At 42.2% G+C, this 25,672-nt stretch overlaps 1 protein-coding gene across 3 annotated transcripts in view; it reads right to left on the reverse strand.

Moving 5' to 3' along the window:
* Positions 1–25,672, reverse strand: part of LOC105688701 (zwei Ig domain protein zig-8) — a 178,923-nt gene that overhangs the window by 51,288 nt on the left and 101,963 nt on the right. For all 3 annotated transcript variants that reach the window (XM_048656624.1, XM_048656626.1, XM_048656625.1), the window contains one exon: positions 19,019–19,229. In XM_048656624.1, coding sequence (XP_048512581.1) covers positions 19,019–19,229 — 211 coding nt within the window. The remainder of the gene's footprint in view (positions 1–19,018; positions 19,230–25,672) is intronic.

Raw genomic sequence — 25,672 nt, forward strand, 5'->3', positions numbered from 1 at the left:
CCCGAAGGTGATACATGCCTACGGTAATGTATATAATACGCTATATGGGTACATCGCATATAACACGACATAAAACTTGTAAAGATAAAGAAAATAGAAATTCTACGTGCCCGTATCGGGGGTGGTACACTTTAATTTTAATTGTCCAACGTAGTCGGTGCATACAGCGAGCGTATATACGTATACATAGAACGATGTACTCGTGTACTTCGTATGTAATTTCTATCTCTTTCCCCGACATCGGAAATTATTTTTTATTCATTTTTTTTCTCTCTTCAATTTATATCAGATAACAGCGCTGAAAATTCTCGCCGCGAATCTTTTTCCATTTCTTTCTCCTCTCGTACTCCCGATCTTTCGTCGACGACGCATCGTACGTAATAATACATAATACATCTACGGGGCAGTGTATCCCGTACCGTGAACCTTCAGTAAATGCGAATAATATATAGGTTTACATAATACATACAGATGTATCAAATGTTAGCCAACGTGAGTAAGGCGAAGTGCAGCTGCAGAAGGCAGAACAACGCGGCCATATCGTCCGACGCGAAGCTCACTTCTGTTTCCTATTTCCGATGCACTGTAAAGTGTGTACTTTACATGTAACGTACGTACGTATATGTGTGTATTTAAACGTAGCGTATGTAGCGTACAACGCATACCCGTATGTAGATGCAAATAACGGGATGTGCATAAAACGAAATTGTTCTTCAACCGATTTCTGTTCCACTTTGTCCGCGTCGTCGATACGTAACCCGAACGACTCCGGCTATCGATTCGTGTGATGGAGAATAAAAAAAAGGAGAATCATTCCACGATTTTATACGTCGGAACCAAAGGAACGAAAAATTCTGAAGCAATTAACGAGCGTGAATTGCATAAATAATTCCCGAGCTTATCGCGGAAATTTTTGACAGGATATTTCACTTCCGGACCCGAAGTAAGGGTGCGTTTCACTCGTGCTTTCAAATCTGCACCACGATCAGGTGGACCCGCACATATGTACGCGATACGTGTTCGTATGTGTACATAACACATAAAATCCCCAAAGTTTTTTGGTTTGTTTTTTTTTTTTACGTCATTTCATTTTATTTCTTACTCGTTTTTTCAAACCCCTGCAGCTTCCGACTTTTCGAGGGAAGGTGGCGGTGGCTCGGGGGTGCAGATGTGCGGGGGAAAAATACTGCGAGACTCCATTATAGAAGTTGCGGTGCGGCTAAACAAAACTGGCACGTAAACAAGTTTGTCAAACGTCGTACACCTCTTTCTCACTCTTTATTCATTTTTCTCTTATTTCCTTCTTTCCTTTTTCTTCTTTTCTCATTTTTTTTTTTTCTCTTTCACCGTTCGGATGTATAAAACGTATATATACGTTAGCATTGCGGAATGTATTTTATTCCATTCGCATAAGGGGTAGTTTTTATTGAAAAAAAAAAAGAGAACAAATCACTCAGAGCTCGTGACGTCGTTATTGAATGAAAAATTCTAAAATATCCCTGAAAATTTTCCGGAAAATCCAAAGAACAAAAAAACTGATTCGACAAAAAATGAGCTGCGTTTTTCTCTCATTATTTTTATCCACAGAAATTTCGAATAACCCCTAAAAAGGGTGAGAAAAGAGGATCGCGATTTGGCACGAAATGCTCCATATACGGCTCACTCAGTCTAGGGTAGTTCTTTCACAAAAATACCACGTAATCGCAAGTTTTCTATACGAACAAAACACTTGTATATACGTATATAATATATATTTGTATATATGTATGTACGTGTATATAAAAGTAAGGGATGAAGTTTTCAACAAGGTTTTTGCGCCCCTTTTGCACTGCAGGAAAAGTATTGTAGGTGTGGCGCCTGCTGCTGTATGGAAGGGATAGGAATTCCCAATAAGTGGTTTAATTTCCTCGTGTTAATGGCGTGCCGATCGAAAGCAGTTTTCAACATTCGATTCCAAGCTGTATATATACACCGGTCTGGCTACTATATGTACAGCGCCGCTAGTTTTATGTACACGCCTATGTATAAATAGGGTGGAAACGAAACGCAATTCTATGGAAGTTGAGTAGAATAAAAAATAGAGTCGGAAACTTAATTGTTTTAATTTGCAATCCACTTAAAAATCGCGAAACAAACGAAAAGAATCCCTGAATTCTTCTGAAGGAACTTTGTAGATTTGAAAAAAAAAAAAAAAAGGAAAATTTTCACCGTAAAATATTATTACTGTTATCCGTGGGCAATTCGTCGAGTTTCGTCCGAGCGAGTATACATATATATATACAATAAACTCGAGAATCTCTTTCACTGCATATCTCAAGTGCTTCCATCTTGCTCTTTGTAAGACTTCAATCTTTGCTCTTTGTAGAAAAAAAAGAAAAAGTAAAGAAAAAAACAAAAAAAAAAGATTACTCCAAGAAGTCTGTTACCAATTTCGACAGGTTTTTGACGAATAACGTTTCACGCGTAAATGAATTCTCCGATATCTGCTCGAGGTGACGTAGAGTCGCCGGAATATTCTCGGTGCAGGTGTCTGATTTGTCGACAACAAAGTCGAGCATCCCTCCTTTCCTTCGAAATTTTTTTTTTCTCCCTCCCTTCCCACGGAAAATCTTCCGATACGATGTAATGGCCACGAAAAAGCGGTGGAACGATTTACGAAGCTGAAAAATGAAGGATGACAAAGAAGGAAAAGAGAGAAAAAGGCAAGGAAAGTTAACCTCTGCCAAAAGCCCGGAAGCGACACACGGTAGATTGAGACTGAATTGAAAACGGATTGGAATTATGCCGAACTGTGGTTATCCACTTCAACCCGTAATTTCCCTCGCACAACTCAACCGCTACGTACGAGGGCGAGTTCGTTGCTCGAGAAAAAAAGAGTTTTACTTCCAAATTTAAATTATCATAACTCGATAATTCCATACTCGTCATCGGGAGAAAAAAATCAAACAATTTTTCGTACAGGTTCCATATATTCGTGGTGTTAAATAGTCAAAAAAAAAACGTATGTTCGGTTGCCTGCTTTCGAGTGCCAGGCTTGCTCTGTCGGTAAGTCAGATCAGATTCCATGAATTAAGGTGGCGCCTGAAGGCAGGCAGCCGACATTCCAAGGCGAAATTGTTGGGACACACGGTATTTACAGATTTGGCTAAATTTTCCGCAGATTCATCATCGAGGATTATTTAATCCATTGCGATTAACCTCATCCGCGGTTTGTATACACTCGATACTTTCCATTGAATAGAATTTAATTACTCGCCGGAGTTTACGTGGGCGGTATAGATACAGAAAATTTCATGTAGTATAGGTATCAGAGTTATTAAGATTCGTCGGAGCCGTAGTTATTTGCCATCAGGGATAGCCAGCCGGGTATGAAAGCGATGTGTAAATATATGTCGACGTGGATATCCAAAGCTCTTTTAACCGCGTGTATATATACGTGTGTACAGTACATATGTAACCGACGAACTGTATATACGTGCCGTATAGTTGCTCCACGGGACGTCGAAACGTGATTTAAATAACAATTTCACTTTTCCCCCTTCGAATCCTGCGGGAGGAGGTACGCGAGGGTGCGGACGCGGATGCTGGAAGGAAGAAAGAAATCGGGAGGGAACGGGAAACGGAGGAAGCAACGTGGACTCTTTCACCCCCGAAATCCAAAGCTTCGAGCGTCGTCTCCCCCCTCCGCAATATACCTCGAGGCCTAAAATCCCGTTTAATCGTCTTCAGCTGAGGTCCTTTATCGCGCGCCCTCCCCCCCCCCCCCCCCACACCCCCTCGCCTAATGGAAAAATCTATAAAATCAATTAGGAATTCTTATCAGGGGGGGGGGGGGGGGGGGGTGGATGAGGGAGAAAGAAACCGAAGATGGGCGACGAAAGAAAATTCACAAATTTTCAAATCCGAGTCGATCCGGCATCTTCCCGATCGATCGGCGATATTTCCAAATTTTCGAATCCGCAACGCTCGTTAATTAATCGACATCAATATCAACGGAATGGGCCCTCGAGTAACCGGCGAGGCGCGAATGATTTTTCGATGAGAGTCAGCCCCGCGTTTTAACCCTCTTTCAAGGAGCGTTGCGTCGGTGATTGAGGGGGGGGGGGGGGGTTTGGAATTCGCGCACAATCGCCAACGAGAAAAGCTCCCGGCGATATTAAACATGGAATAGCTGCTCGATATGGAGTCTGGGGCCATCGACGCTTAAGCAGGGGGCGAGCTTCAGTCGCGTGCATGTTGATCGCGAACCCTTAAACCCTTCGCGGAGGCAGTCGGTACCCTTTTCGTCTCCCGACGGGAATCGGCGGTAGCAAACTTTTCAACACTTTTATCCTTTGTCTACAAACTTTTCCGAAGGGAGAATATACACGTAGCTGTGTATATAAAACGTAAGGCGAAACCTACCGCGTATATATATGTAGATGGGGTGCGAAAGTAGAGGGGTGTGGAAGAAGCCATCGTTCAAAATTCCTTCAACGTTACCCACCCTTAATTAATACTCAACAATTTTCGAGCTCTCCTCGTATTTTGCTGATTTCAAAGAATGGAGAAATTAAAAGTTCCTTTTTTCAAGGACTCCGAACAACGCCGGCGCGTATTTTCTACGTGCCGATAAAATGTCTGTGAAATTAATTCGAACAATTTCATAATTCGCAAATTTTTCACTCGAAGGACCAGCAGCGTTTCTATAAGCTTCATTTCCAAAAAGCTCTCACAAGGAGGTGACAAATTTGAGCGTGATTTTTCGAAACCCTTCAAAAGCTTTTTCTTCTTCTTCAAAAAAAAAAGGACGATTTGAAAATGCGATTCAAAGTCCGAACCGATGAGCTGTGAATTTTTTTACTTTTTCCAATTTTTCTTGAAAATTCAGACCCTTGAAACTCTCTCTCATACGATTTCCATTCCGCACACCGGCGATGATTTTTTTTCTTACTTTCTCTCAAGAGAGGAAAAATAGAGGAGGAAATCATTCGGCCGTGATATTCGCGTTCCCAAATTAGCGGTAAATATTTTTTCCTCCAATTTTCATCTTTTTTTTTTATTTTTTTTTTTTTTCCTCGGGACGCGTACGTCACACTATACCAATCGCACAGAGGTATGTAACGTAGCTTCGACCGTACAACGGTTACAGAGCATGCGAGTCCTCGAATAGCTGCCACTGTGTCCGACCCGACAATTAATTAACTCTGTTCTCCTCCGCTTCGTAGGAGGTATGTACCCTACCCGACCATTGTATCCGCCTGTATACGTACATATGTTTCTACGTTTGTAACCCATGTATAGTCGGACCACGCGAACATACGTGCACATTTACGGTATACCGTGTACCGGGCTACGTAGAGTGCGCGGATACACATTCGTCGCTGCATTCCCCGTTTCGCTATCGTTGGCGGCGCTTGCAAGCTCCGCAAAATACTCGACACGTTTTGAATTTCTGCGCGTACGTGTACACAGGTGTGCACCGATACGCGCCTATGTGTGTCGGTGAATGTTATTGTTATAGCGATTTTTTCATTTTTTGTCAAAAAAAAAAAAAAAAAAAAAAAAAAAATTTACCCTTTTCGATTTGTTTCATTCTAACGTTCGGCATAGGCGCGCTACGGTTTTGTTAACGATGTAATTTCACGCTCTGCCAATTTATATGCCGCCATTGCACCGCGCTTTATCTATACCAGGTTATCCTGGATACATATTATAGATTTTTACATACACGAATATAATGGACTACGAATTTTCCCATCTATTATCCGCACGGCAGGGGTAGCGGGGATTTTCGAAATTTTATTCCGGCGGTTTTTTTTTTCGGTTTCCATTTTTACCGCGTACATAAGTATATTTGGGGGGTCGGACGGGGGGGGGGGGGGGGGGCGCGGTTCGGATAGCCCGAAAAAATCCGAATAGATAGAAAAGGGGGTGGAACGCGGAGCGAAATTGCACCGCGTTTTTCCCCTCGTCGCGGCTCCGGAGCTCCGGTTGGGGAGGGTGGGCGGGTAGTAGAGGCAGTCAATATTGAAGTTTCGACATCAGAAACCTCGACCGTAGAATTATTATCTCGAAAAGGGTTTCTACCGAGGGGAAATCAGAGAGCAGGCGGCGCTGATGCCTCTCCTCAGGTTCCTGGATCACCGAATGTCTGCGAGTGGATTGTACGCTCGCGGCGCCAGAAACAGCCGACGACTTTATATCTGTATCCATGATATCGATGGGTTTTCCAAAAAATGAAACTTTACTCGTACGGTCCTCTGGAGATTTTGAGCCCATTTTTAAAATTGGATATAGACCTTCCACGCGCCCGTAGATATTCGTAAGTTATACCTAACCGTGTGCGGGTAACCGGGAACGAGCGGAAATCATTTATTTATTTTTCGTTTTTATTTCCTCTCGCTTACTCTTCGCTCTCTCGCAATTCTTCGATTCCGAGTAATTTCCGTGCAATCGTTGTGAAAAACGAGTACAGTATGTAATAATTGAAAATTCATTCCCGAGAATTTAACGCTGTGTATCCTCAACTTTGAATTAATATCACCTCGTTATCGTCATACCCGCGATAACGATTCGCAAAAGGCAAAAGGCAAAAAAGAAAAACCGTAATCGGTAATAAAATGAAATAACGAATGGAAGAGAAAAGGAGGTAAAAATAAGATGAACAAATAAATAAAATAAAGAGAGAGAGAAAGAGGGAAAGAGAAAAAAAAACTCACAACTAAGCGAAGGACTTTTTATGGAAGACCAATTTTTGTGGGGCGTTTTCTCGAAGCTATCGACGGACGGCCCCTTTACCGGGAGGGTGCGGCGAAGAAAAGGTCGGCTTTTGCCGCTCCAGGGGCAACAAGTTGTGACCCTGATGTTGGAAGCGGAGAGAAGGTCGCCTAGGTCACCTCTGGTACTTGAGGGACAGATTTTAGGATCTCCTAACGTTTTATAACCCAAGAAAACCGCAACAAGCCGTATATACGTGTACACCGACATAGGTATACACCTATCCCCAGAACTATGTACGAACAAAACGTCTGAAAACCTACCCTGTACCACATCTACGTGGGCACGCGTTAACCCAGAACTTTATATCCCAAACTTGGTGTTTTTTTTTTTCTTTTTCATTCACTCCCACGATATGCCAGGCGCCATTTTTTCCGGTTTTTTCTTCACTCCTGATTCGAATTCCTTTTTATCGTCAAAGAATCGGGATGAAAAATTCTACAAAAATTAAGACCTAAATGTTTAATAAAATGTAGGAAAAGAAAAGAAAAAAATTCATACACAACTCATCACCCATATGTATAATTGAATTTCTAGCAGAAATGAAATTATGAAAAAAAAACGGGAGTTTTTTCGATTTTCCTAGAGAAAAGGAAAACTTTGCTCGCCGTATGAAGGAGATTGAATTTACGTAGCTTTGTACCTGTAACGACCGCACGCTTTCCTCTTTTTTTTTTCATTTTCTCTTCTTCGGAAAGAATTAAATTAATCGTCGCTTGTCACGCACACCGGAGTTGAGACTGGCGATACGAAGGAGCGATTTTTATTCATCTCTCATTTTCAAATTCTCTGCGCGGAACGAAAAAGTTTTTATAAAATAAACTCGAGGGTTATCAAAGTTCGGGGAAGGAAAAAGTTTTCCTTCAAATTAACGAAGAAATGAACCGGTATCGCGAGGTCAGAAAATTTTCGGGTTACTTTGAGCGAGTGTCCCAAAGAGTTTCGGTTACTTGAAACGAGTTTCAGTAATTTTAATCGACTTCGAACCGCCTCGTGTGACTCGGGAAGTAAGTAAGTCATTCGGAATTTCGAAGTAATCATAACGTTCCAAACCACTTTCGGCATTTTTCTGTTTTTCGTTCTCGTTCTTTTCAAGTAACGCGAATCCCGGTAACTACGAGCGACGGATTGAAGAAGACGACTCGAAGTAACTTCGACGAAGAGGGAAAAAAAAAAAAAAAGAAGAAGAACCGCGATGTTCCGGGCTTACTTTATAGAAACCCGACGGTTAATTATCAAGTGATAAAGTTTCGGGCGAGATTTCGGTCTCCGTGTACCCCGCGAATGTCTAACGGTTCACTGAATTATTCCTAATGAATTTCGATTCGCCGAACAATATGATGATGCAAGTAATACGGTTCCAGAGAGTTCCGAACGTAATATCACAGACGTATAAGTATAGATATACGGGTATACCTGTATTTACCGAGCGATTGTGCGTCTAGACCGCAAACTGAGAATCAACGTGGAATGTTGGGGAACTATCTGAATCTGGGAAATCTGGCTTCCATACCGTTAATTATTAAGTTTAGTTAACGTCATCCTAACCCGACCTCGATTTACCACCAGATGTAGGTGTGCGTAAGCGTTATGCAACTCTGGTGCCCGTAGACTTGGATGTTAGCAATGTTTTTTTCCCTCCCCCAAATCGCTTCATGTTTATCGCGATATTCCCACGGAGTAGACTGGATACATGTTACATTTCGCTCCTGTCGGGGTGGATTCCGCGGATGATTATCGCACGCACTTACGGGGAGGGGAAATAAGAGGAAAACTACAATCGAAATTAAATACCGTTAATTTGTCTCGTTAAAAGTCACGAGTGGCTCGTCGGGTGTACGTGAGATTCGAAAGTAATTCGACAGCCAATTACACGTCACTTCGGTGAAATTTTTTCACGGACTCCTCTGTGGTGCCGCGTTCGTTTGAATTGCACTCGACAAATTTTACATTCGAATCAACCTCCAATTAGTGTTACCCGCTTTCGAACGGTCGACGCTTTCGCTCGCTACTCGCGGATCGTAAGTTTCGAAAAATCTTTCGGAAAAAGCAGCGCGCTATTTTCATCGCGGGGGAGGAAAAAAAAGCGCGACGGAAACGGGGGGTGGAAGGGAAGGGAGGAGAGGAAAGAAAAAAGGGGGACACGGGGCGTACGAGGAGCTTTAACGTGAGAATTTTATTATCTCGTGGACATTGTTTCATCTGGTTTAAAAGGTCGTAGGAGTTACCCGCGTCGTTGCGAGGGTCTCGTTGGGGAAAATGTTGAGGGTTATGTCTGGGCTCTATTAGGGGTGGTTCGCCCCTCGGCCCCTCGCTCCTTCACCTTTTCACCCGTTCCCTCCCCCGCCTCCCCGCCCCCCACCCCCATTCACCGTTACCTCTTCTTCGCGCTCCGGTGAACCGTCCTTTACTTTTGAAATGGGTTCCCCTCGCTCATGGGTTTAGTCAAATGTTACACGGTGTAGAAGAACCTTTTCTTCTGTTTTCATCGTCACGCCGTCAGATTCGAGTACACTTCTCGTTAATTATTTCCCTCACGCGTTATACACGTGTACTTACCCCGTGAGGGTGTGGTATTTAGGGTGATCTGTTACAAGCGGGACGGAGGGAACGCTTTTTTGGAAAATCGATTCCTCTCACTCTCTTCTTTCGAATGAAAATTCTACAGCACCCGTTGGACCGGAAGCGAGTTTTAATTGCAACGTATGGAGTAAAACCGCATCGAGGTTAATTATTATTTTTACACCACACATAAATGGATGAGAGAAAAATAGATATGCGGAACGGAACTAAATTGAGGGAACTAATTAATGACCAATTGATTAATTAATTCATCGTTCCGCATACATTCATTTTACTCGTAATACTTTCATGGTCGTTGATCACCCCCCCTCCGAAAACAAGGGGGATAAGAAAGGGAGGAGGGGATGAAACGGGAAGAAAAGGGAGAGGGCAGAAGTATGACGATAGCGGGAGTTCGCGTACCTATATATCTGTACATACATATATATAAATTATACCGCTGATGCCGCGAGTACGGTATAGGGGTAGTAAAAAGGGAGGTTGAAGGGTGGTGGTGGTGAGGGGAGGGGGGGGGGGTGGAGGAAGGGGGAAGGCGTGGAAGATGAATATTGTCGAGATAATGAAAACATTGGGGAGTAATTATTTGAGCTCCGGAGACCAACCCCCCAGCAGATCTATAACAAACCGCGAGGGCGGGGGTGCGGGGGTGGCGAAATGGAGGGGGGAGAGGGAGCGGGGGATTCGCTGTGGGGATTAGGGAGAAAGACGTCGTTTTCTAACGCTAGCTTCAACATCCGCCAGTTAGTTCCCACTGCGCACAACGAATAAGACAACACTGCGCTTCCCCCGGTCTCCCGGTTTCGGAGAACCAGGTTAACGTATGCACATCTACGTGAAAAATTAATACCGGCTCATTTGCTTCTTTAGGTAGAAAAAAGGACGAGGAGAGGAAAAAAGAGAGAAATGAATATTCTAAAGGTACGGGAAGGAGGAATAAATACCTAACAAAAACACCTCCGTTTTGTAACGTAGATTAATTTCATCCCTAATGAACCGCAATACTGAGTTTTCGGTATACAACGTCTAATTGCGAGTCTTGATGACCGTATAATCAAATTAGATTAATCATTTAATATTTCAGGCTTTCTTCTTTTTTTGGTTTTTGTTTCGATTAATTGTTTCGTTTCGCCGGCAAACGTGGTACGAGCTCGGTGTCAAAAATTTGTTTCGCTGCCGGATGAAATTTCAAAAAATAAAAAAAGGAAGGAGATTTTTCAAAACTTTTTGGCGTTTTGATATAAATAATTCCTGGGGTCGAACAATTTTCGAGGTTGTATTTTGGGAATATTCATGCAGTCCGGTTACGACGTTTGAGGAGATCTGCATAAAACGCCATTCTCATTTCATTTACTTACTTAGTTACTCACTCAGTACTCCGAGAGTCGCGAAGTCTCCTTCTCCTTCCATCCGTCGACGATCCCTCGCTATTTCGTCCACTAATTCTCGTCATTTAAATTCGAAGATTACAGTCACGCGATAGCCATCTATCGCTTGATTGCTCACTTCACTCCACTCCACTCCACTCCCGTTCCTATTCAGTCAGTCAGTCAGTCGGTCGGCCTCCCAATCCAATCCTATCCTCTCCTAGTTTCCTCCCCCTTTTCTTCAGTCCTTGAACTTCTTAGCTCTATGTAATAAAATCTAAATACTGCATAATCTACAGGTCTTTGTACGTATGGATTATTCGGCTACAATACATGGGGAGTATTCCACGTCATTTCGAAAAACCGAAAAAAACTCACCCTCTCCGATTTTTCCAGCAATTATTTTTATGACAGCTTTTAGTTTGAAACGAGTATTTTTGGGATTATTTTCAAATTTTTTCACACAGCCGTTGTGGAGTTTTGAATTTTTGAATACTGAAAACTGAAAAAAGCGTTGCGATAGATTTTTTTGAGAAAAAAAAATCAGAAAAGTGTTTTACACAAAAGGCTATCGGAGCAAAAAAATCGATGGAAAAATCGTAGAGGGTGGATTTTTTCGGTTCGTCGAAATACCGTGGCATTCCCCTTTCACTGACCTTTTTTTTTTTTTACGTTTCAAACATGTATGGAAAAATAAAAAATGACCGTTATACCGTGCAATAAACGATGACGATGGGGGGTGGCGGTTATAAAAGCGGAGAGAATGAAGAATCAGGTGGTAAGGTGGTGAAGGTGGGCGGCGTAACGTGTGTAATAAAGGAATTTTACCTTTGGTGGTTTTGAATTATTTAAAACAATACAAAACAGCGGAGGTGCCCCATCCTTCTAGTTTCGCGGAGGGAGCCGGGAGCCTCTTCGGCCGACTTCTTACCGCCTCTGCACCCTCCCCCGTCCTTCCGTGCTGCAGGAGGAGCTTTCCTAAGTTATCTCGAGGTGGCAATTTTCTTACTAATTGTTGTTTTAACGACGGCGTTAATCCTCCTTATACCATATAGTTTACCCTAAATTCTTACTCGCTGCCACCGAGGGGTGTAAAATTCTCTTTCTTACCGTCACCCCCGTTTTACTACCCCCTCCCATCTCCTCCTTCCTCCATCTTTTTTGTCTCTCTATCACGACACCCGTCGAGCAACGGATCCTCGGCTTAATTCCAAGGGGTGTCGGGGTACGACTTTATCTTCTCCCTCGCACCTCCGCATCCGCGGGTTGGACTGTATCGAATAAATTATCGCAAAAAAATCTAGAAATACAAGAAAATAAAATCAATGAAAACGTTGAAACTGAATCGCAACGAAGAAAAAAAAAAAGGAAAAGTGTATGGAAAGGGATTAAAATGAGAGAGATGAAAGTAATTACGTAATTGGGAAAAAAAAAAAGGAATGGGAGTACGGAGGTGAAAATTTCATCTGCAATTTTAAATTCAAAACCGAAACTAGGCTGAATCTGAAATTCGCTCGTTCCCAACCAAACCTACTACCCCGATGCGTACGATGTTACACATATCTCTACCTGTAGCTGCATAAAAATCTGCGATTGTTTATGCAGTGAGGAAATAAAAGGAGAAAAAAAAAAAGGAAAGGAAAAATGGGGGTCCGAATGTCGCTTGAATATTCCCGAACAGTCGCCGCGTATATATAGAAGCGTGAGTTGACGCAGATGTTTTAATAAAAATTGTATAAACGCGTCGGTGAAATAAATGGAAGCTTGAATTTTGTGAAAATAAAAGAGGAAATAGAGAAGGAGAGGAAATAAAAAATGAAAGGAATGAAAAAAAAAAAAATTCAAGCAAAGGGAAATGAAACTATGTATATAATCTTGAAAAATATGTACAACTGCGTATACCTACTGTATATATTACCACCTTCATAAACGAAACAAAACAGAGGAAAAAAAAAAAAAGAAATTAAATGGGAAAAATTTATAACTCTAAAAAGTAGAACAAAATTTATACGAGAATATAAAAAGATATTTTCAGACTGTTACCTACTTACAATTTTTCTTCTCAACAGCCTCCATTTCATCGGGTGTGACTTTCCGTCGTCTGTATTAAATTCGTGATTCGAAAAGTACATAGGGATATAATTTTGGATCCTTCGAAAGGGCGTGAGATAAGAAAAACATGAAGCAAGAGAAAGAGAAGGTAATAAAAATGAAAAAACCACCAAATCAAAAAGGCGTCGACCGGGCGGGGTGCTAGGGGGTGCCCAAAGTGAGATTTCTGGTATCCCCGAGGACAAGGGCAAGGGCAAACACCGAGGGGATGAAGGGAGATAAGAAAGGAAGGTAAAAGGTTGGCGGAATGGATAAGAAAGGCGTTAAAGGGAGGACGAAGGAAGTCAGATTTCTGCCAGGCGGTTTAAAATTAAAGGTTTCACTTAGGGAATTCAATTTAAATTTCATCAATCGTACCCGGAGTCAAATAATATTTAACCCTTGACAAGACCTGGGTAAGTCCGACCCCGAAAGGTTCCCACCTCGTTCCGCTCCCTCTCGCCAGTTTTCCCGGTCCTCCTGCCCCCGCGGCGACCTCGCGCGAGCTTTTTTCCGCCCCCAAAAATTTTGCCGCCGCCTCTGCTTCTGCTTTTGCTGCCCTCGTGATATTTCTCACTCGACTCTCCGCGAACAATTCGTCTTCGTCTCTCGCCCTCTCTCCCTCTCCCGCTCGCTCTCTCCTCGCTTCCAATTTTCTCTCTCTTTTCAACCCGTAATCGAGGAACTCATCAGCCCCACTAGTCCCGGAGAACCTTACGCGCCGACCCAGATCCCCTCCGCTAATTGTACCCGTCAAACACTTAAGTATTATTGCGAGAGAAATAAGGCGTGTTTCATTATTATTTCTAATTCACAGCAACGTATTTATCGCATAAGTATATAACGACCTTAACTCAGCTTCGAGAAACGAGAGATGAAGAAGAAAGAAGAAAGGAGAGAAAAAAGGAGGAAATTACTAGGAGTGAAATCCGACTGGGCTAACGATAAAATTCCAAAATCCGAAAAATTCTGTTCGGGTTATCGTAACTCTTACGGATCTTTCACCCTCTCGACTTTTCCGCCAATTTTTCATTCCTCAGTTTTCCTTTTTTCTTTTTCTTTTTTTCTGTTTTCCCTTCCTTTCTTTCTCCGTCGTGCAGCGAATACCGTTACAGCGATCCATTTCGATATACGTGAGTTCAATCGTACGGAATGTCGATGAGAACGAAAAAACAAACACGCATGGGTATAAAAAATGAAATATATCTACACACGGAAGAAGTGGGATGCGTGCACTGCAGTGGGCGTCGTAACCAATCATCGTGAGAGTTTCGTAAATTTTTACATTCCAAAAGGAACGTACACACAACATACGCGCGATACGTGATACGTTATCTATCTTCTTTTTGTCACTTTATTCAGTTTTTTTTTTTACTTTTTTCTTTTTCTATTGTCTCTCAAAGGGGATGAAACAATATTTTTCTGCCACACTCGAAATTCGAGTCGCCGTTTGCTTGCATTTATTTTTTTCTTTCTTTCTTTCTCTCTTTCTTGCTTTTTTTTCTCACAAATTTATATCATCTCCCGAGCAATCATAATAAAATTCCAATACAATCGATGAACCGTATATATATATATATATATAAATCGAAACGGATAGAAAATGACAGAAATGAATATAGCGATCAAAAAAAAAAAGAAAAGAAGAAAAACTATCCTTTTTTTCCATATTGTTTTACGACACATTTTACTATCCCGTCGGCAGACGTTGTATACGTGGAAAATCTTTTGGCTATGGGGAAAATTAATGGGGTAAGATTTATCTATCTAAATGTATATAGACGTATGTAGGTGAGGTTATTTACCAGCAGTACATGCGTTTCTATGGGTAGGTATACGGATACATATAATATTCGCAAAGCAGTTACAACCGAAGCGCGAATTCATAACTATAAAAATCGAAATGATTTTATTTTTTTTTCTTCATTTTTTCTTTCATATCCTTTACGTTTGTTTTATTCTTCTCTGCGCATTTTTCTTTTTTCTTTTCATTACTTAACAGTAAACATCCATTGTCACTGGATGTTTTCTTACTCTCTCGCGCTCTCCTAGAATTTTTTTTTTCCTTCAATTTTTTGTTCTTCATATCGCCGTGCAGCAGTTATTGCATTTTTTATCATTCCCAGTGCTAACGTCGTCTCGATTTTTAATAAAACCTTTTATCGTTATTATTGCTGGAATCTTTTTTCTCGACATTATCATACTCCATTTTTTTCCCCTTCATATTTTTCGAACTTTACGATGCATTCGGTTTTCACAATTACGATGACGTTAGTACGCAGGGGGGGTAGAAGGGGTGGGAAAAAACGGGTAATTTCAATCGGCGCACACGTAGACTGTTTTCGTAATTTTTTCTGTTTTTTTTTTTTTTTCTCTCCACAAACACCCTCAGTCTTATTTTCAGTTTATCGATAAAGGGAGCTAACGTACCGGTGGATATTATAAAGGTATTACAACACCTACACATCGTCTCGTCATCGAACAGCTGCAGCTGTAAGTGACTTTGAATTTTAATTATCATACCTTCCACGTAATCACCTTTTCACGGAGGTCAACGATATAAAAGCAGATCAAAAGACGAGAATCAAAGTTGGGAAAATATTTTCCAGAAAAAAGGGTAGCCGCCAACGAGACGGAATGAAAAGGGAGAGAAAAAAATCTAAAACAAGATCCCAAATTCTCTTTCTTTTGGCGAAAAACAAAAATGGCGGTTGGAAAAAAAAAAAAATAGGCAAAGAAAAAAAAGGGAGAAAACTACCGGAAACTCGACGAACACGGGGATAGCGGAATATAAAGGAGGAACCAAGTGATGGAAAAAGGCACGGCGTATGAGGCTAGTGAAGTATGATAATTTAACGAGAAGCGTCGGCGATAATTTAACGAAAAGTGTTACCCCCAACGGACCCCCGTCGGGGTCGGAAAACTCCGGAAAATCATGAAAAAAAAGAAGGGAGGAAGGACGCGGGGAGGGAGGGAGGGAGGAAGAAAGGAAATAATCGGAAGAGAGGCACCTTTTTCTCTGCCCATCAGATCCTATTCACCCTCTTCGACCTTCCCTCGCCACAGCGCCGATTGGTTTTTATTGGATAATTTTTGAAATTTGCTTCTGTACGTCGCGGACGATTACTTCTTTCTTTCATACGTAGAAAAAATCAGTGAGATACTTTTCATTTTTTTGGTATTACTGAAAATTACTTCGAGGTAAAGACGGTCTTCGCGATATATGTTTGGTGGAAATTCAAAGAAAATTGGTGTACGCTTTATACGCCGATGACACATTTTGTGTGAATAGGGTGTCCCAGAAGTAACGGAAGCCATTTTGCAATGCAAATCCGATGGAAAATAAAATTCTGAGACGAGAAGTCCTCGGCCGTTTTTACGCGTCCGAAAAAAAAAATGGCTGAGGACTTTTCGTCTCAGAATTTAATTTTCCATCAGATGCGACAATGGCTCCCGTTACTTCTGGTACACCCAGTCTATGTAATGAACGTTCATGTCAAGTAGATAACATAGTAGATACGGATAGTAATATCCATATTGTTACGCGTTGTATTGTAAGTATAAGGTGATAAAGTTGCGCGGAGAAAAGGGGTCGTGGGGGGAGGGGGTTAAAAGGTGACGTCATTCGCGAAATGAACAGAGGCGAATCACGCTATATTGTCATTTTCAAATTTATACTGTGACGGGGGATAAAAGGGGGAGAGATATTTACGAGACAAAGGATTCAACGATTATTTCAACCAGGGCGCTGGCACAATGCTTCCCTAACGAGTTCTTGGTTCGAGATTTCGTCCGGCTTTCTCAGCGCCTTTTCACCCGCACCAGGTCATTTTCACCGCGGTGTACATACGGTGTACATTAGGGTGGGTTGAGAAAATTGGGGGCAGAATTTGTACCTCATAAAAAAAGGAAATTCGTCAAATGCGGAAGAAATTTTTTACTTGATATTTTGAGGTAGCCCAATCGTTTCTTGAATAATTGATTAATCAAGTGGGGTACTTACAGCAAAAAACTTTTTTTCTTATCAAAAATTGTCGATTGTGATTGTTTTTTACTCGTTCACTGTTCAAAATTTTTTTCCTATTATCTTTGTAATTCAAGTATAAAATCGAAAAATGACGTGCTCTTTTTTTGACTTACAATTGAAGTTGAGTCGAGGAGCCCGAGGTTTGCTGGAGTCAGGTAGCCAGCAGCGTAGCGCTTTGTTGTGAGACGTCACCTTGGGGGCTGAGCAGAGGTGACGCCTCAAAACAAGGCCCCTCGCTCGTGGCTACCTGACTCCAGCTAAGCTCGCGCTGCCTCGTAGACCGAGAAATTCGAATATTTCGACCCATGCATGGATTGCGACGAATCAAAGTGGGTCTACGACTAAAACCAATCGATATGTCTTGATTTTTCTGCTCCCAAAAGTGAATAATTGATGATTACTCGATCGATTGCATGAGTAGATGATTTTGCCTTTCAGATTTGGATTTCTGAGCTGATTATACGTGAGACTACTCTTGAAAAACCAAAAAAAAAAATCGATTTTTGGGCCAAGAGTGAAGTAGTTTAAAAATTAATTGTATTACACTTTTCTGACGTATTTTGACCTCAAGAGTCCGAATCTGGAAGAAAAATTGATCTATCTCTAAAATTGACCTAGTTATCGCCAATTTTCAGCTTTTTGGGGTCAAAAATAAAAAATTGATTTTTCAGTCTATCTTGTTGTAATTTGAGCTCAGGAATCCAAATCTGGAAGAAAAATTGATCTATCTTGCAAAATGACCGAGTTATTCGCATTTTTTCGCATTTTTTGGTACAAATTTGAGGATATCTCGATGAGAAAAAATCGTAGCTCAATTTGGACGACGGATTCGTGTTCCTGAGGTCAAAATACATAAGAAAAGTGCCATACGATCAATTTTAAAAAATGAAAATTTTTTGCCAAAATTTGAGATTTTTCCAAGGGGTACCCCTTACGATTTTTTCAAATTTTGGCCAAAAATTTTTATTTTTCAAAATTGATCGTATGGCACTTTTCTTATGTATTTTGACCTCAGGAACACGAATCCGTTGTCCAAAATGAGCTACGATTTTTTCCCTTCGAGATATCCTCAAATTTATGCCAAAAAATGCGATAATTCGGTAATAACTCGGTCATTTTTGCAGATAGATCACTTTTCTTTTCGGATTCTGATTTCTGAGCTCAAATTACATCAAGATAGACTAAGAAATTATTTTTTTATTTTTGACCCCAAAAAGCTGAAAATTGGCGATAACTCGGTCAATTTTAGAGATGGATCAATTTTCCTTTCAGATTCGGATTTCTGAGATCAAAATACGTAAGAAAAGCAGATCAGACCCAATTAAAAAAATGATTTTTTTTTCGCTCAAAAATCGAATGTTTTTCTGGTTCTCCAAGAGTAATCTCACGTATAATCAGCTCAGGAATCCAAATCTGAAAGTCAAAATCATCGCTATGCGGGTGCATGTACGTATATTTCATCGGGCTGCACCACAGACCGGTCGAAGAAAGTGTCCGCATTTTGATTCTCTTCTTTTACCGCGACGCAATTTCGGCGCCCGAATTTTCGTTGCTACGAAAAACGAAGAGGGATATCCTTGAAACACGTGGGAATTTTTCTCAAGGATCCCGCAGTCCTTCGCCGGCAAATCGTTACCCTTGATCATCGCGTACGCGAGTTCGGAGATTTTCCCGTGTAAAAGAGAAAAGAGGGGTGGAAAAAAAAGCGGAGTGATTCGCAAATATTGTAAGATAAATGTTGAGCCCTTCCGGTAGTAAAAAATCGCCGGTGATCACGCCCCTCCGGATGCCCGACCCCCTTTCGGATCTCGCTTGTTGAATTTTCGGACACGCCTTTTTTATAGGGACAGTATAATGCTACACGGGGGTCATCGAATGTGACAAAGTGAGGGTTGGATCGTTACGGTTTTCAACCCTCGGTATGCGTAAAATGGAGAGCGATCCTCGCAGATGCCTGGAAGGTAAGATTTTCCACCAGCTCGCTGATAAACGAGAATCGCAGACGTCGATTTTGCAAAAAAATAGATTTTTCGCCTACCCCGAATTGGGGCGAGGAAAAATTTCTGAATTTTTCGCTCGAAATTCAACTTCTTCATCGATTCGAAAAAGTTCCATTCAAAGAGAACTCGACGTCTGTTTCGTCAATCGGCCAACTCAAGAGAAGGTCACAGTGAAAATTTTGAAATAAACTCACCGACAACGTTGAGGTTGTAGCTGAGGGACATTTTTGGTTCCGTGTTCACCTGGCACTCGTATATGCCCGAGTCCCTCTCCTGAGGGAATTTTATCTGTAGGGTCCAGTTCTCGGACTTGTCGGGTCGAATCACCTGAAACCTCTGATCCGAAGTGTAAGTCAGTATACCCGCCGTGAGGATGTGGAGGTCCCTCTTCCTTATCCAAGACACCTGAGAACACGAATAAAAAAAAAAAGAAGAGAATTACAAAGATCATCAAACCCCAAAAACCGCGGGGGGTGGTCTCCCGGGGGGTTGACAAGGTAAAAAGAATAGAAAAAAAAAAAGCGGACGCCGACGAAAAATATAATGAATAATGGAGAAAAACGTTTTTACAGCTCTGCAAGAATGAAAGAAAAAAAGGAGAAATTAACGAAATAAAATAGGGACGAGAATTTGATGGACGTAAATTTTACGCCGTAATATCTCCGATGCCTGAGCGTACGGTGGGTATAACGTGAAGAGTACGTGAGCCTTTTATGAAGCAAAGTGAAAAAAAATCAATCTACTTTCCCTCTTTTTTCGTTGAGCGCCGGGTTCATTTTGCGAAGGGTTAAATTTACACGTCTGCCTATGGATATCGTTCATATTCACCTCGTGAAAACGCACGCACCTCGTCTGTACAGGTATGTATACGTACTACACCGTGCAGATAATATAATACGGAATGATGGACAAGTTTCGTTGACACATATTCAGCGAATTTGAATAAAACTGGCAGACGTACGTACATATCTGTACGCATACAATGATAGATCGATCGCACATTTATCTCCGCACAATGAAAATCCGTAAAAATGGAAAAAAAAGAAACAAAGAAAACAAAAAAAAACCATTCGAATTAAAAAAAAAAAAGGGATCGCACCTCATCCCACGAAGTGATTTCGATTGAACGCAAACGCGCCGTGAGTCGATGGAAATATTTTCGTTACATTTTTCAAATCGTCATGAGGATTTTTACGTTCCTTGTCAAATATTCTAAGTCTAGTTAGCGGTGGCGGGACGCGGACCTACGCGACGCGTAGAACGAAGGGGATCTGTTTGCGCGGATGAATATACATAAAGGATTGATTGGGACGATTGATACCCAGGCGCAGATTTAGTACGGAATTCTATGGCAGGGATCGACTCTCGCAATCAGTACATATAAACAAAATACTGCAGGGATATCGCGTGCGAAAGAACGAACGTTTCAATTACAGATTCGCAAATATTGTTAGTAGATCCATCCGGAATTGATGGCATCCCTGCCATGCCGCGTGCTCGAGGTAACTACGTGTATTTATTTATACCGATGCGAAAGCGTGACTGAAAATTATTTTTACAGCTCAATCGAGAACTCGATGACAACGCGACCCTTTCTTTACCTTTCGATCCCCCGCGCAGTACCCAGCATTTATATCAATACACACACTGATAATTGTGCGTACGAACAGGTACGCACGAACATCCGAAATCGTTCATTTACATTTTACTGCGCGTTTCGTTTGAATTGTTATCCGATTGTTTTGATTATAACGTCCACATGAACTGGGTGTGCCAGAAGTAACGAATGCCAGTGTTGCATATCACATCTGGTAGAAAATAAAATTTTGAGACGAAAAGTTCTCAGCCATTTTTTGATCGGACGCATAGGTAACCAGTTATTCATCAAAATAAGAAGCCAATCAGGCGCGCGTTACAGCGGAACGTAGAGAGTGAGACGCGAGAGGTAAGGTTGGGTCTTGCCGCTGTAGCGCGCACTTGATTGGCTTCTTATTTTGATAAATAACTGGTTACCTATGCGTCTGATCAAAAAATGGCCAAAGACTTTTCGTTTCAGAATTTCAGTTTCTACCAAATGTGATATGCAACAATAGCGTCCGTTACTTCTGGGTCACCTATTATTTAGATTTGTATCCAAACAATTCTGGTTCTATCTCCAGTGTTGAAATAATGATAATTTGAAGCCTACCTCTCCCACCGATATAACTTCGAGTAGTCGGACTCAATATTCCGCGTCTCCTCCGAAAAGGAAAATTCCAACTGACCTTTGGCCCCGTCTCTTTTTCTCCTCCAGATTTTCAAAAATATTCAATGATGCTCGGTGTGCTTTGGGTTGAAACGTTTCGTGACACGTGACGCGATCGGTCTATTTATCGGTCCACATCCGGTCTGGGGATAAGGCGCACCGATACCCGCTTTCTGTATGGGTATAGTTGTTAAGCCCAATATTGGCTTTATAACTTGCGACGTCAGCTGTAATAATAATAACGGTAACAAGAGAAGGCACCATTAGCCTGACAGCGAGTTAATATACACCCGCTCAACGGGGGGGAGGATCGGCGTATAAACCACCCCAAACCGTGGCCCGCAGACCGTAAAGCGTAGAGCGTAACGCTGGAATACGTAACGCGTAACGCGTAACATGTTACGCGCAATACGTAGCCGGACGACGGCCGGGCAGCAACTGCGCTACAATTGATTTGCACGCGCTTACGCTATCGGCGTCGGGTCCTCGAACCTGTTGGTCAAATTTCGGGCTTAATTGATTCCGTTGACAATCGGTGAAACGGCCACTTCCACCGTGACTTTTGGTACGTTCGCAGGTTACGCAAATACAGCGTCACTCGGAATCCTATCCGGATACGGTTGAGAGCCGAGGATTTTCCGAAAGAACGTCGTCATTTTTAACTTTCGCAAACAGGACGTCTCGACTCGGCGATATCCCTTCAGCAGTTCTTCCACCGCGCCGGTATATTTTTCTCGGAGATATTTTCCGCATGAATTACAAACGGTTCTTCCTTCGTATACGAATATCTATATTACGGGGCTGGAGGCAGGTATACGCGTACATCAAGAGCAGGGGGATGTGGGTGACAACGTAAAGAGAAGATAAAGGCGGCATAGATACATAGGCGAGTGGGTGGAGGGATTGTGTACCTACATAGGTGAGCGCGAGGGACGGAAGCGGAAACGGAAGCGAGTCGCACTTCAAAGGACGTAATTTGAATTGCGTCAGTAGATTGGATGTGCGTCGGTGGTGGGAAAATGTCGTAACACGTACACGGTATTAGGTATTACACCACGTAAACGTGAAACGAGGGAACGCAACGCAACGCAACGTAACGTAACGCGCGGTTTCAAACTTCGTTCGTTTTACGCCGACGTTCGTCCTTCGGTTTACATTCATCTATACACTGCGGGGGCGTGCGATACACGGATTGATCGAACGTCCGTCGAACGATGATTCCAACGGGTTTCCAAAGCCCCAAGAATCGCAGCGCATTAAATGGATAGACTGGCTTTACTGGTTTGTACCGTGAATCGCGCTAACCGGGGGCGGCGGTAAATACATTGCATACGAGTACAAAGGTATAGATCTATATAACTTTTTCGAAACGTCCTTCCGAATTGATTTTTATCCTGAATTTAAAATTTTCGTGTACTTATACGTTCGAAGAAACTGAGAGATGGAAGCGAGCGCAACAAAAGTTCGGAGGGTCGCCACTTTTTTTTTTGCTCCATTCGGATCAGCCCGCTTTTGCGTTCAGTTCACTCGATTATTTATTCTTTCTTTCCCACTTTTATTTGTGCCGATATTATTTGTATATATTTCTTTTCCCTTCTCACTCTGCTCTTTCCATTTTCAATTTTTTCTTTATTCCATGATAAAAGTGCTCCTCGGCAATTCCTCGGTAGTTTCTAGGACTTCAGCGGGAGTATTATGTAGTGTAATATCTCATTTCAAAGGCTCGTTGTTTCCAGCTTCAGTCCCGTTCCAGTTGAACCTGCAGCACTTCACGTCCGATGCAACGCACATCGAGCTTTATGTACGTCATGCTGCCGGTCAGTAAACTAACTGCACTTTGCACACACCACGTATATGTATTTTGTCTATGTGAAAAAGACTACGCGTACGTACATGGAGCAGTACGTCTGAGGACCCTGACGAGCAGAAACGTCTCAACCAACAAAAAAAAAAAAAAAAAAAAAACACTTCATCACTCGATATCATCCAAACGAGGATCAAAACTGGACATCGCGTTTCATCATTTTGAAAAATCGTTAGACGAGCATTTGAGACACAGAAGAGAAGAGAAAAAAAAAGAAGTTAAACTTGGAATAGAGAGCGTGGAGAAAAAAAAAAAAGGAGACCAGTGTACACCGCGAGTCAATCGGCAGCGTTTGGAAAAAGTAAAATTTATCGGGCGCTCCGTTTTTGGTGGTTCCCGTGCTTCTGGTTGACCGGTCAACCGCTAAGCAGATAAGTGGCCTGGGGTAGAGATATTCGCTGTAAGCTGTAATTCTCATCCACCGAGTATAGGTATATACCTATGCGTATACGGTGCGGAATAGGGTTCAGTCGATATCGCCCTCGAGCGAGGAGAGTAGAACAAAAAAAAAAAGAGAACCGAAAGAAAAAAAATTAAAAAGACAAACAAAAACGGATGAAAAAAAAAAAAGTTCGGAAAAAGCGGGAATCCGCGTGTATTTCTCCCTGATATATAGCGGGCACCAGTGTGTGACGTCAAGGTTTTCAAGGGTCAGATCCCTCCCTCTTACAATGACACATTATATTTGTGGGAATAAAAGAAGAAAAAAAAACAAAAAAAAAACGACAAACCAAAAACAGAAAATTTCTAACAATTCAAAAAAAAAATGCTGGTAAAAGAGAAGCGAAAAAAGGAAATTGACTCGAGCCGCCCGTTTCAATTTGTTTCTCTCGAATTTAGTTTCTACGTTTTTTGGTTTCTCCATCCTTTCCCCGAACAATTAAACAAACTTCAGTTTTGACAATGACGTAAGTGAGAGGTTGTTACAAGCGAGAGAGGCAGCGGCGAAGTAGCTTTGGATTTTAACGGTGCTTCAGAATTGCGGGCTCAGGAGCCGCAAGGACGACGGCGGGGGTGGGGGGTGAACCGTCGTCCTCGCGAGGGATGAAAATTCCGTAGAATCAAAATTGTTCTACCTTATACGCGCTGAAAGTGAATTCAATTAAAGTTTAATCACTCGAAACAAGATTTCCTTACAGAAGCAGCACACCGCGGCGGTAGGCCTCGTAATGTATTGCGAATAACGAGATACGCGTCAGCTCACAAGTTTGGATTACAGGGTGAGTTTATAATCGGGCATTTGCTTTTTGTTGTTTTTTTTTTTTGTTTCAACAAGGAACAATAATTACGGCGTGTACATCGGCGTTGCCTAGAAATTGAGACGGAATTTTCGGCGAAATTAGAGCCGAACCTCGTCCAATGTATAACTAAATACCCAGAGCCGTATCAACCTGCTGTAGAGGTATATACGCGTTGTCCGCTGATATACAACTGGGATTACCTTCGGATAGCGTCGTGTCCCTTCCCTTCCCTTCCCTCCGCCCCTCTCCATTTACCCTCCCCCTTTCGCTCTCTCTCTCTCTCTCTCTCTCCGTCTTTGAGATGGCGCGAGAATCTTGTTACAGTAATCAATGGACCGGGCTCACCGTCCATCGGGGGCGACAGGTGGACATCCAAAGGCAAATCAAAGCGGCAGTCCGACGCGCAAGGGGTACAACACCGTTCCCGGAAACCCGATATTTAGGCTCCTCTAATTGCGCCAAACTGGACTCCTCTCCCCGGTACCATTGGCCGGACGGCCCTTTCCGTCGGGGATTCGATAACGCACCACCCTAAATCAAATTCGATCCAATCCATCAGCCGTAAAATGTAAGCGTAACGCGATTTCCTGCAGGTGTAGCGGAAACCGTTTTCGAAAACTTTTTGTCTTTCGTCTTCAGCTTCGTTCGATCGACCGCGCACGAGCGCCGAATGCCCTGAATTTTTGGTCCCACTTTTTTTTCATTTTTACCGAATTTCGTTCAGTTTTTCTTTCGCTTTTCGTACAGCGGGCTCGTTTATTCACTCCTCCGTTTGTCGCGGCGGTTAAAAAGCTCCCGTGTCGCAGCTTTTCCACGTGCACTGACCAAACGGTAACGCGCGCCGTTGTACAACACGTCACACAGTTTCTACTGAATTATATACGTACAAAAGACACTTTGATCAAAGTTTAAGCGCTGCGGAAACGCCGTGAAAAAAGCTCGCCAGAGACGAACGTTGGAAACAAAAATATTAACGCTGATGCGTCGAAAATTCCAAAGGATTATACAGCCGGGGAAAAAATGCAACGCCAAAGTAACGAACGAACCAAATGAATTACAACGTGGCTAGTGAGTGAAAAAATTTGAAAAACTAACACAGAAAGGGGCGGAAACGAACGTGAAATTTTTAGGATACGTGGGCGGAAATTATAGATACCTACGCGGAATAAATCGATGATTTCAATTTGAAATTTTTCGGATGCGAATTACGCGACGAAAAGTTTCGATTCCAAAATGGAAATTGGAGAGAGAGAGAGAGAGAGAGAGAGAAAATGGAAAAATCTGTTCGATTCGGTACATTCTATGCAAGCGCAGCACGAGTTGATTTTTTTTTCGCTTTCGTTTTGCGATTTCCGCACACGATAATGATCCGTCGATCGTACGGCTGTATCGCGAGTGGAAATTAAAAACTCGCCCAATGATTTTCACCCGATATACCTATAAGCGTCGAACGATATTTAAACGCTCCTAGTATACGTCGATCAAAATGAAGTTGTCA

This window comes from Athalia rosae, chromosome 6 (assembly GCF_917208135.1).
Source record: "Athalia rosae chromosome 6, iyAthRosa1.1, whole genome shotgun sequence".
NCBI classification, from domain to species: domain Eukaryota; kingdom Metazoa; phylum Arthropoda; class Insecta; order Hymenoptera; family Athaliidae; genus Athalia; species Athalia rosae.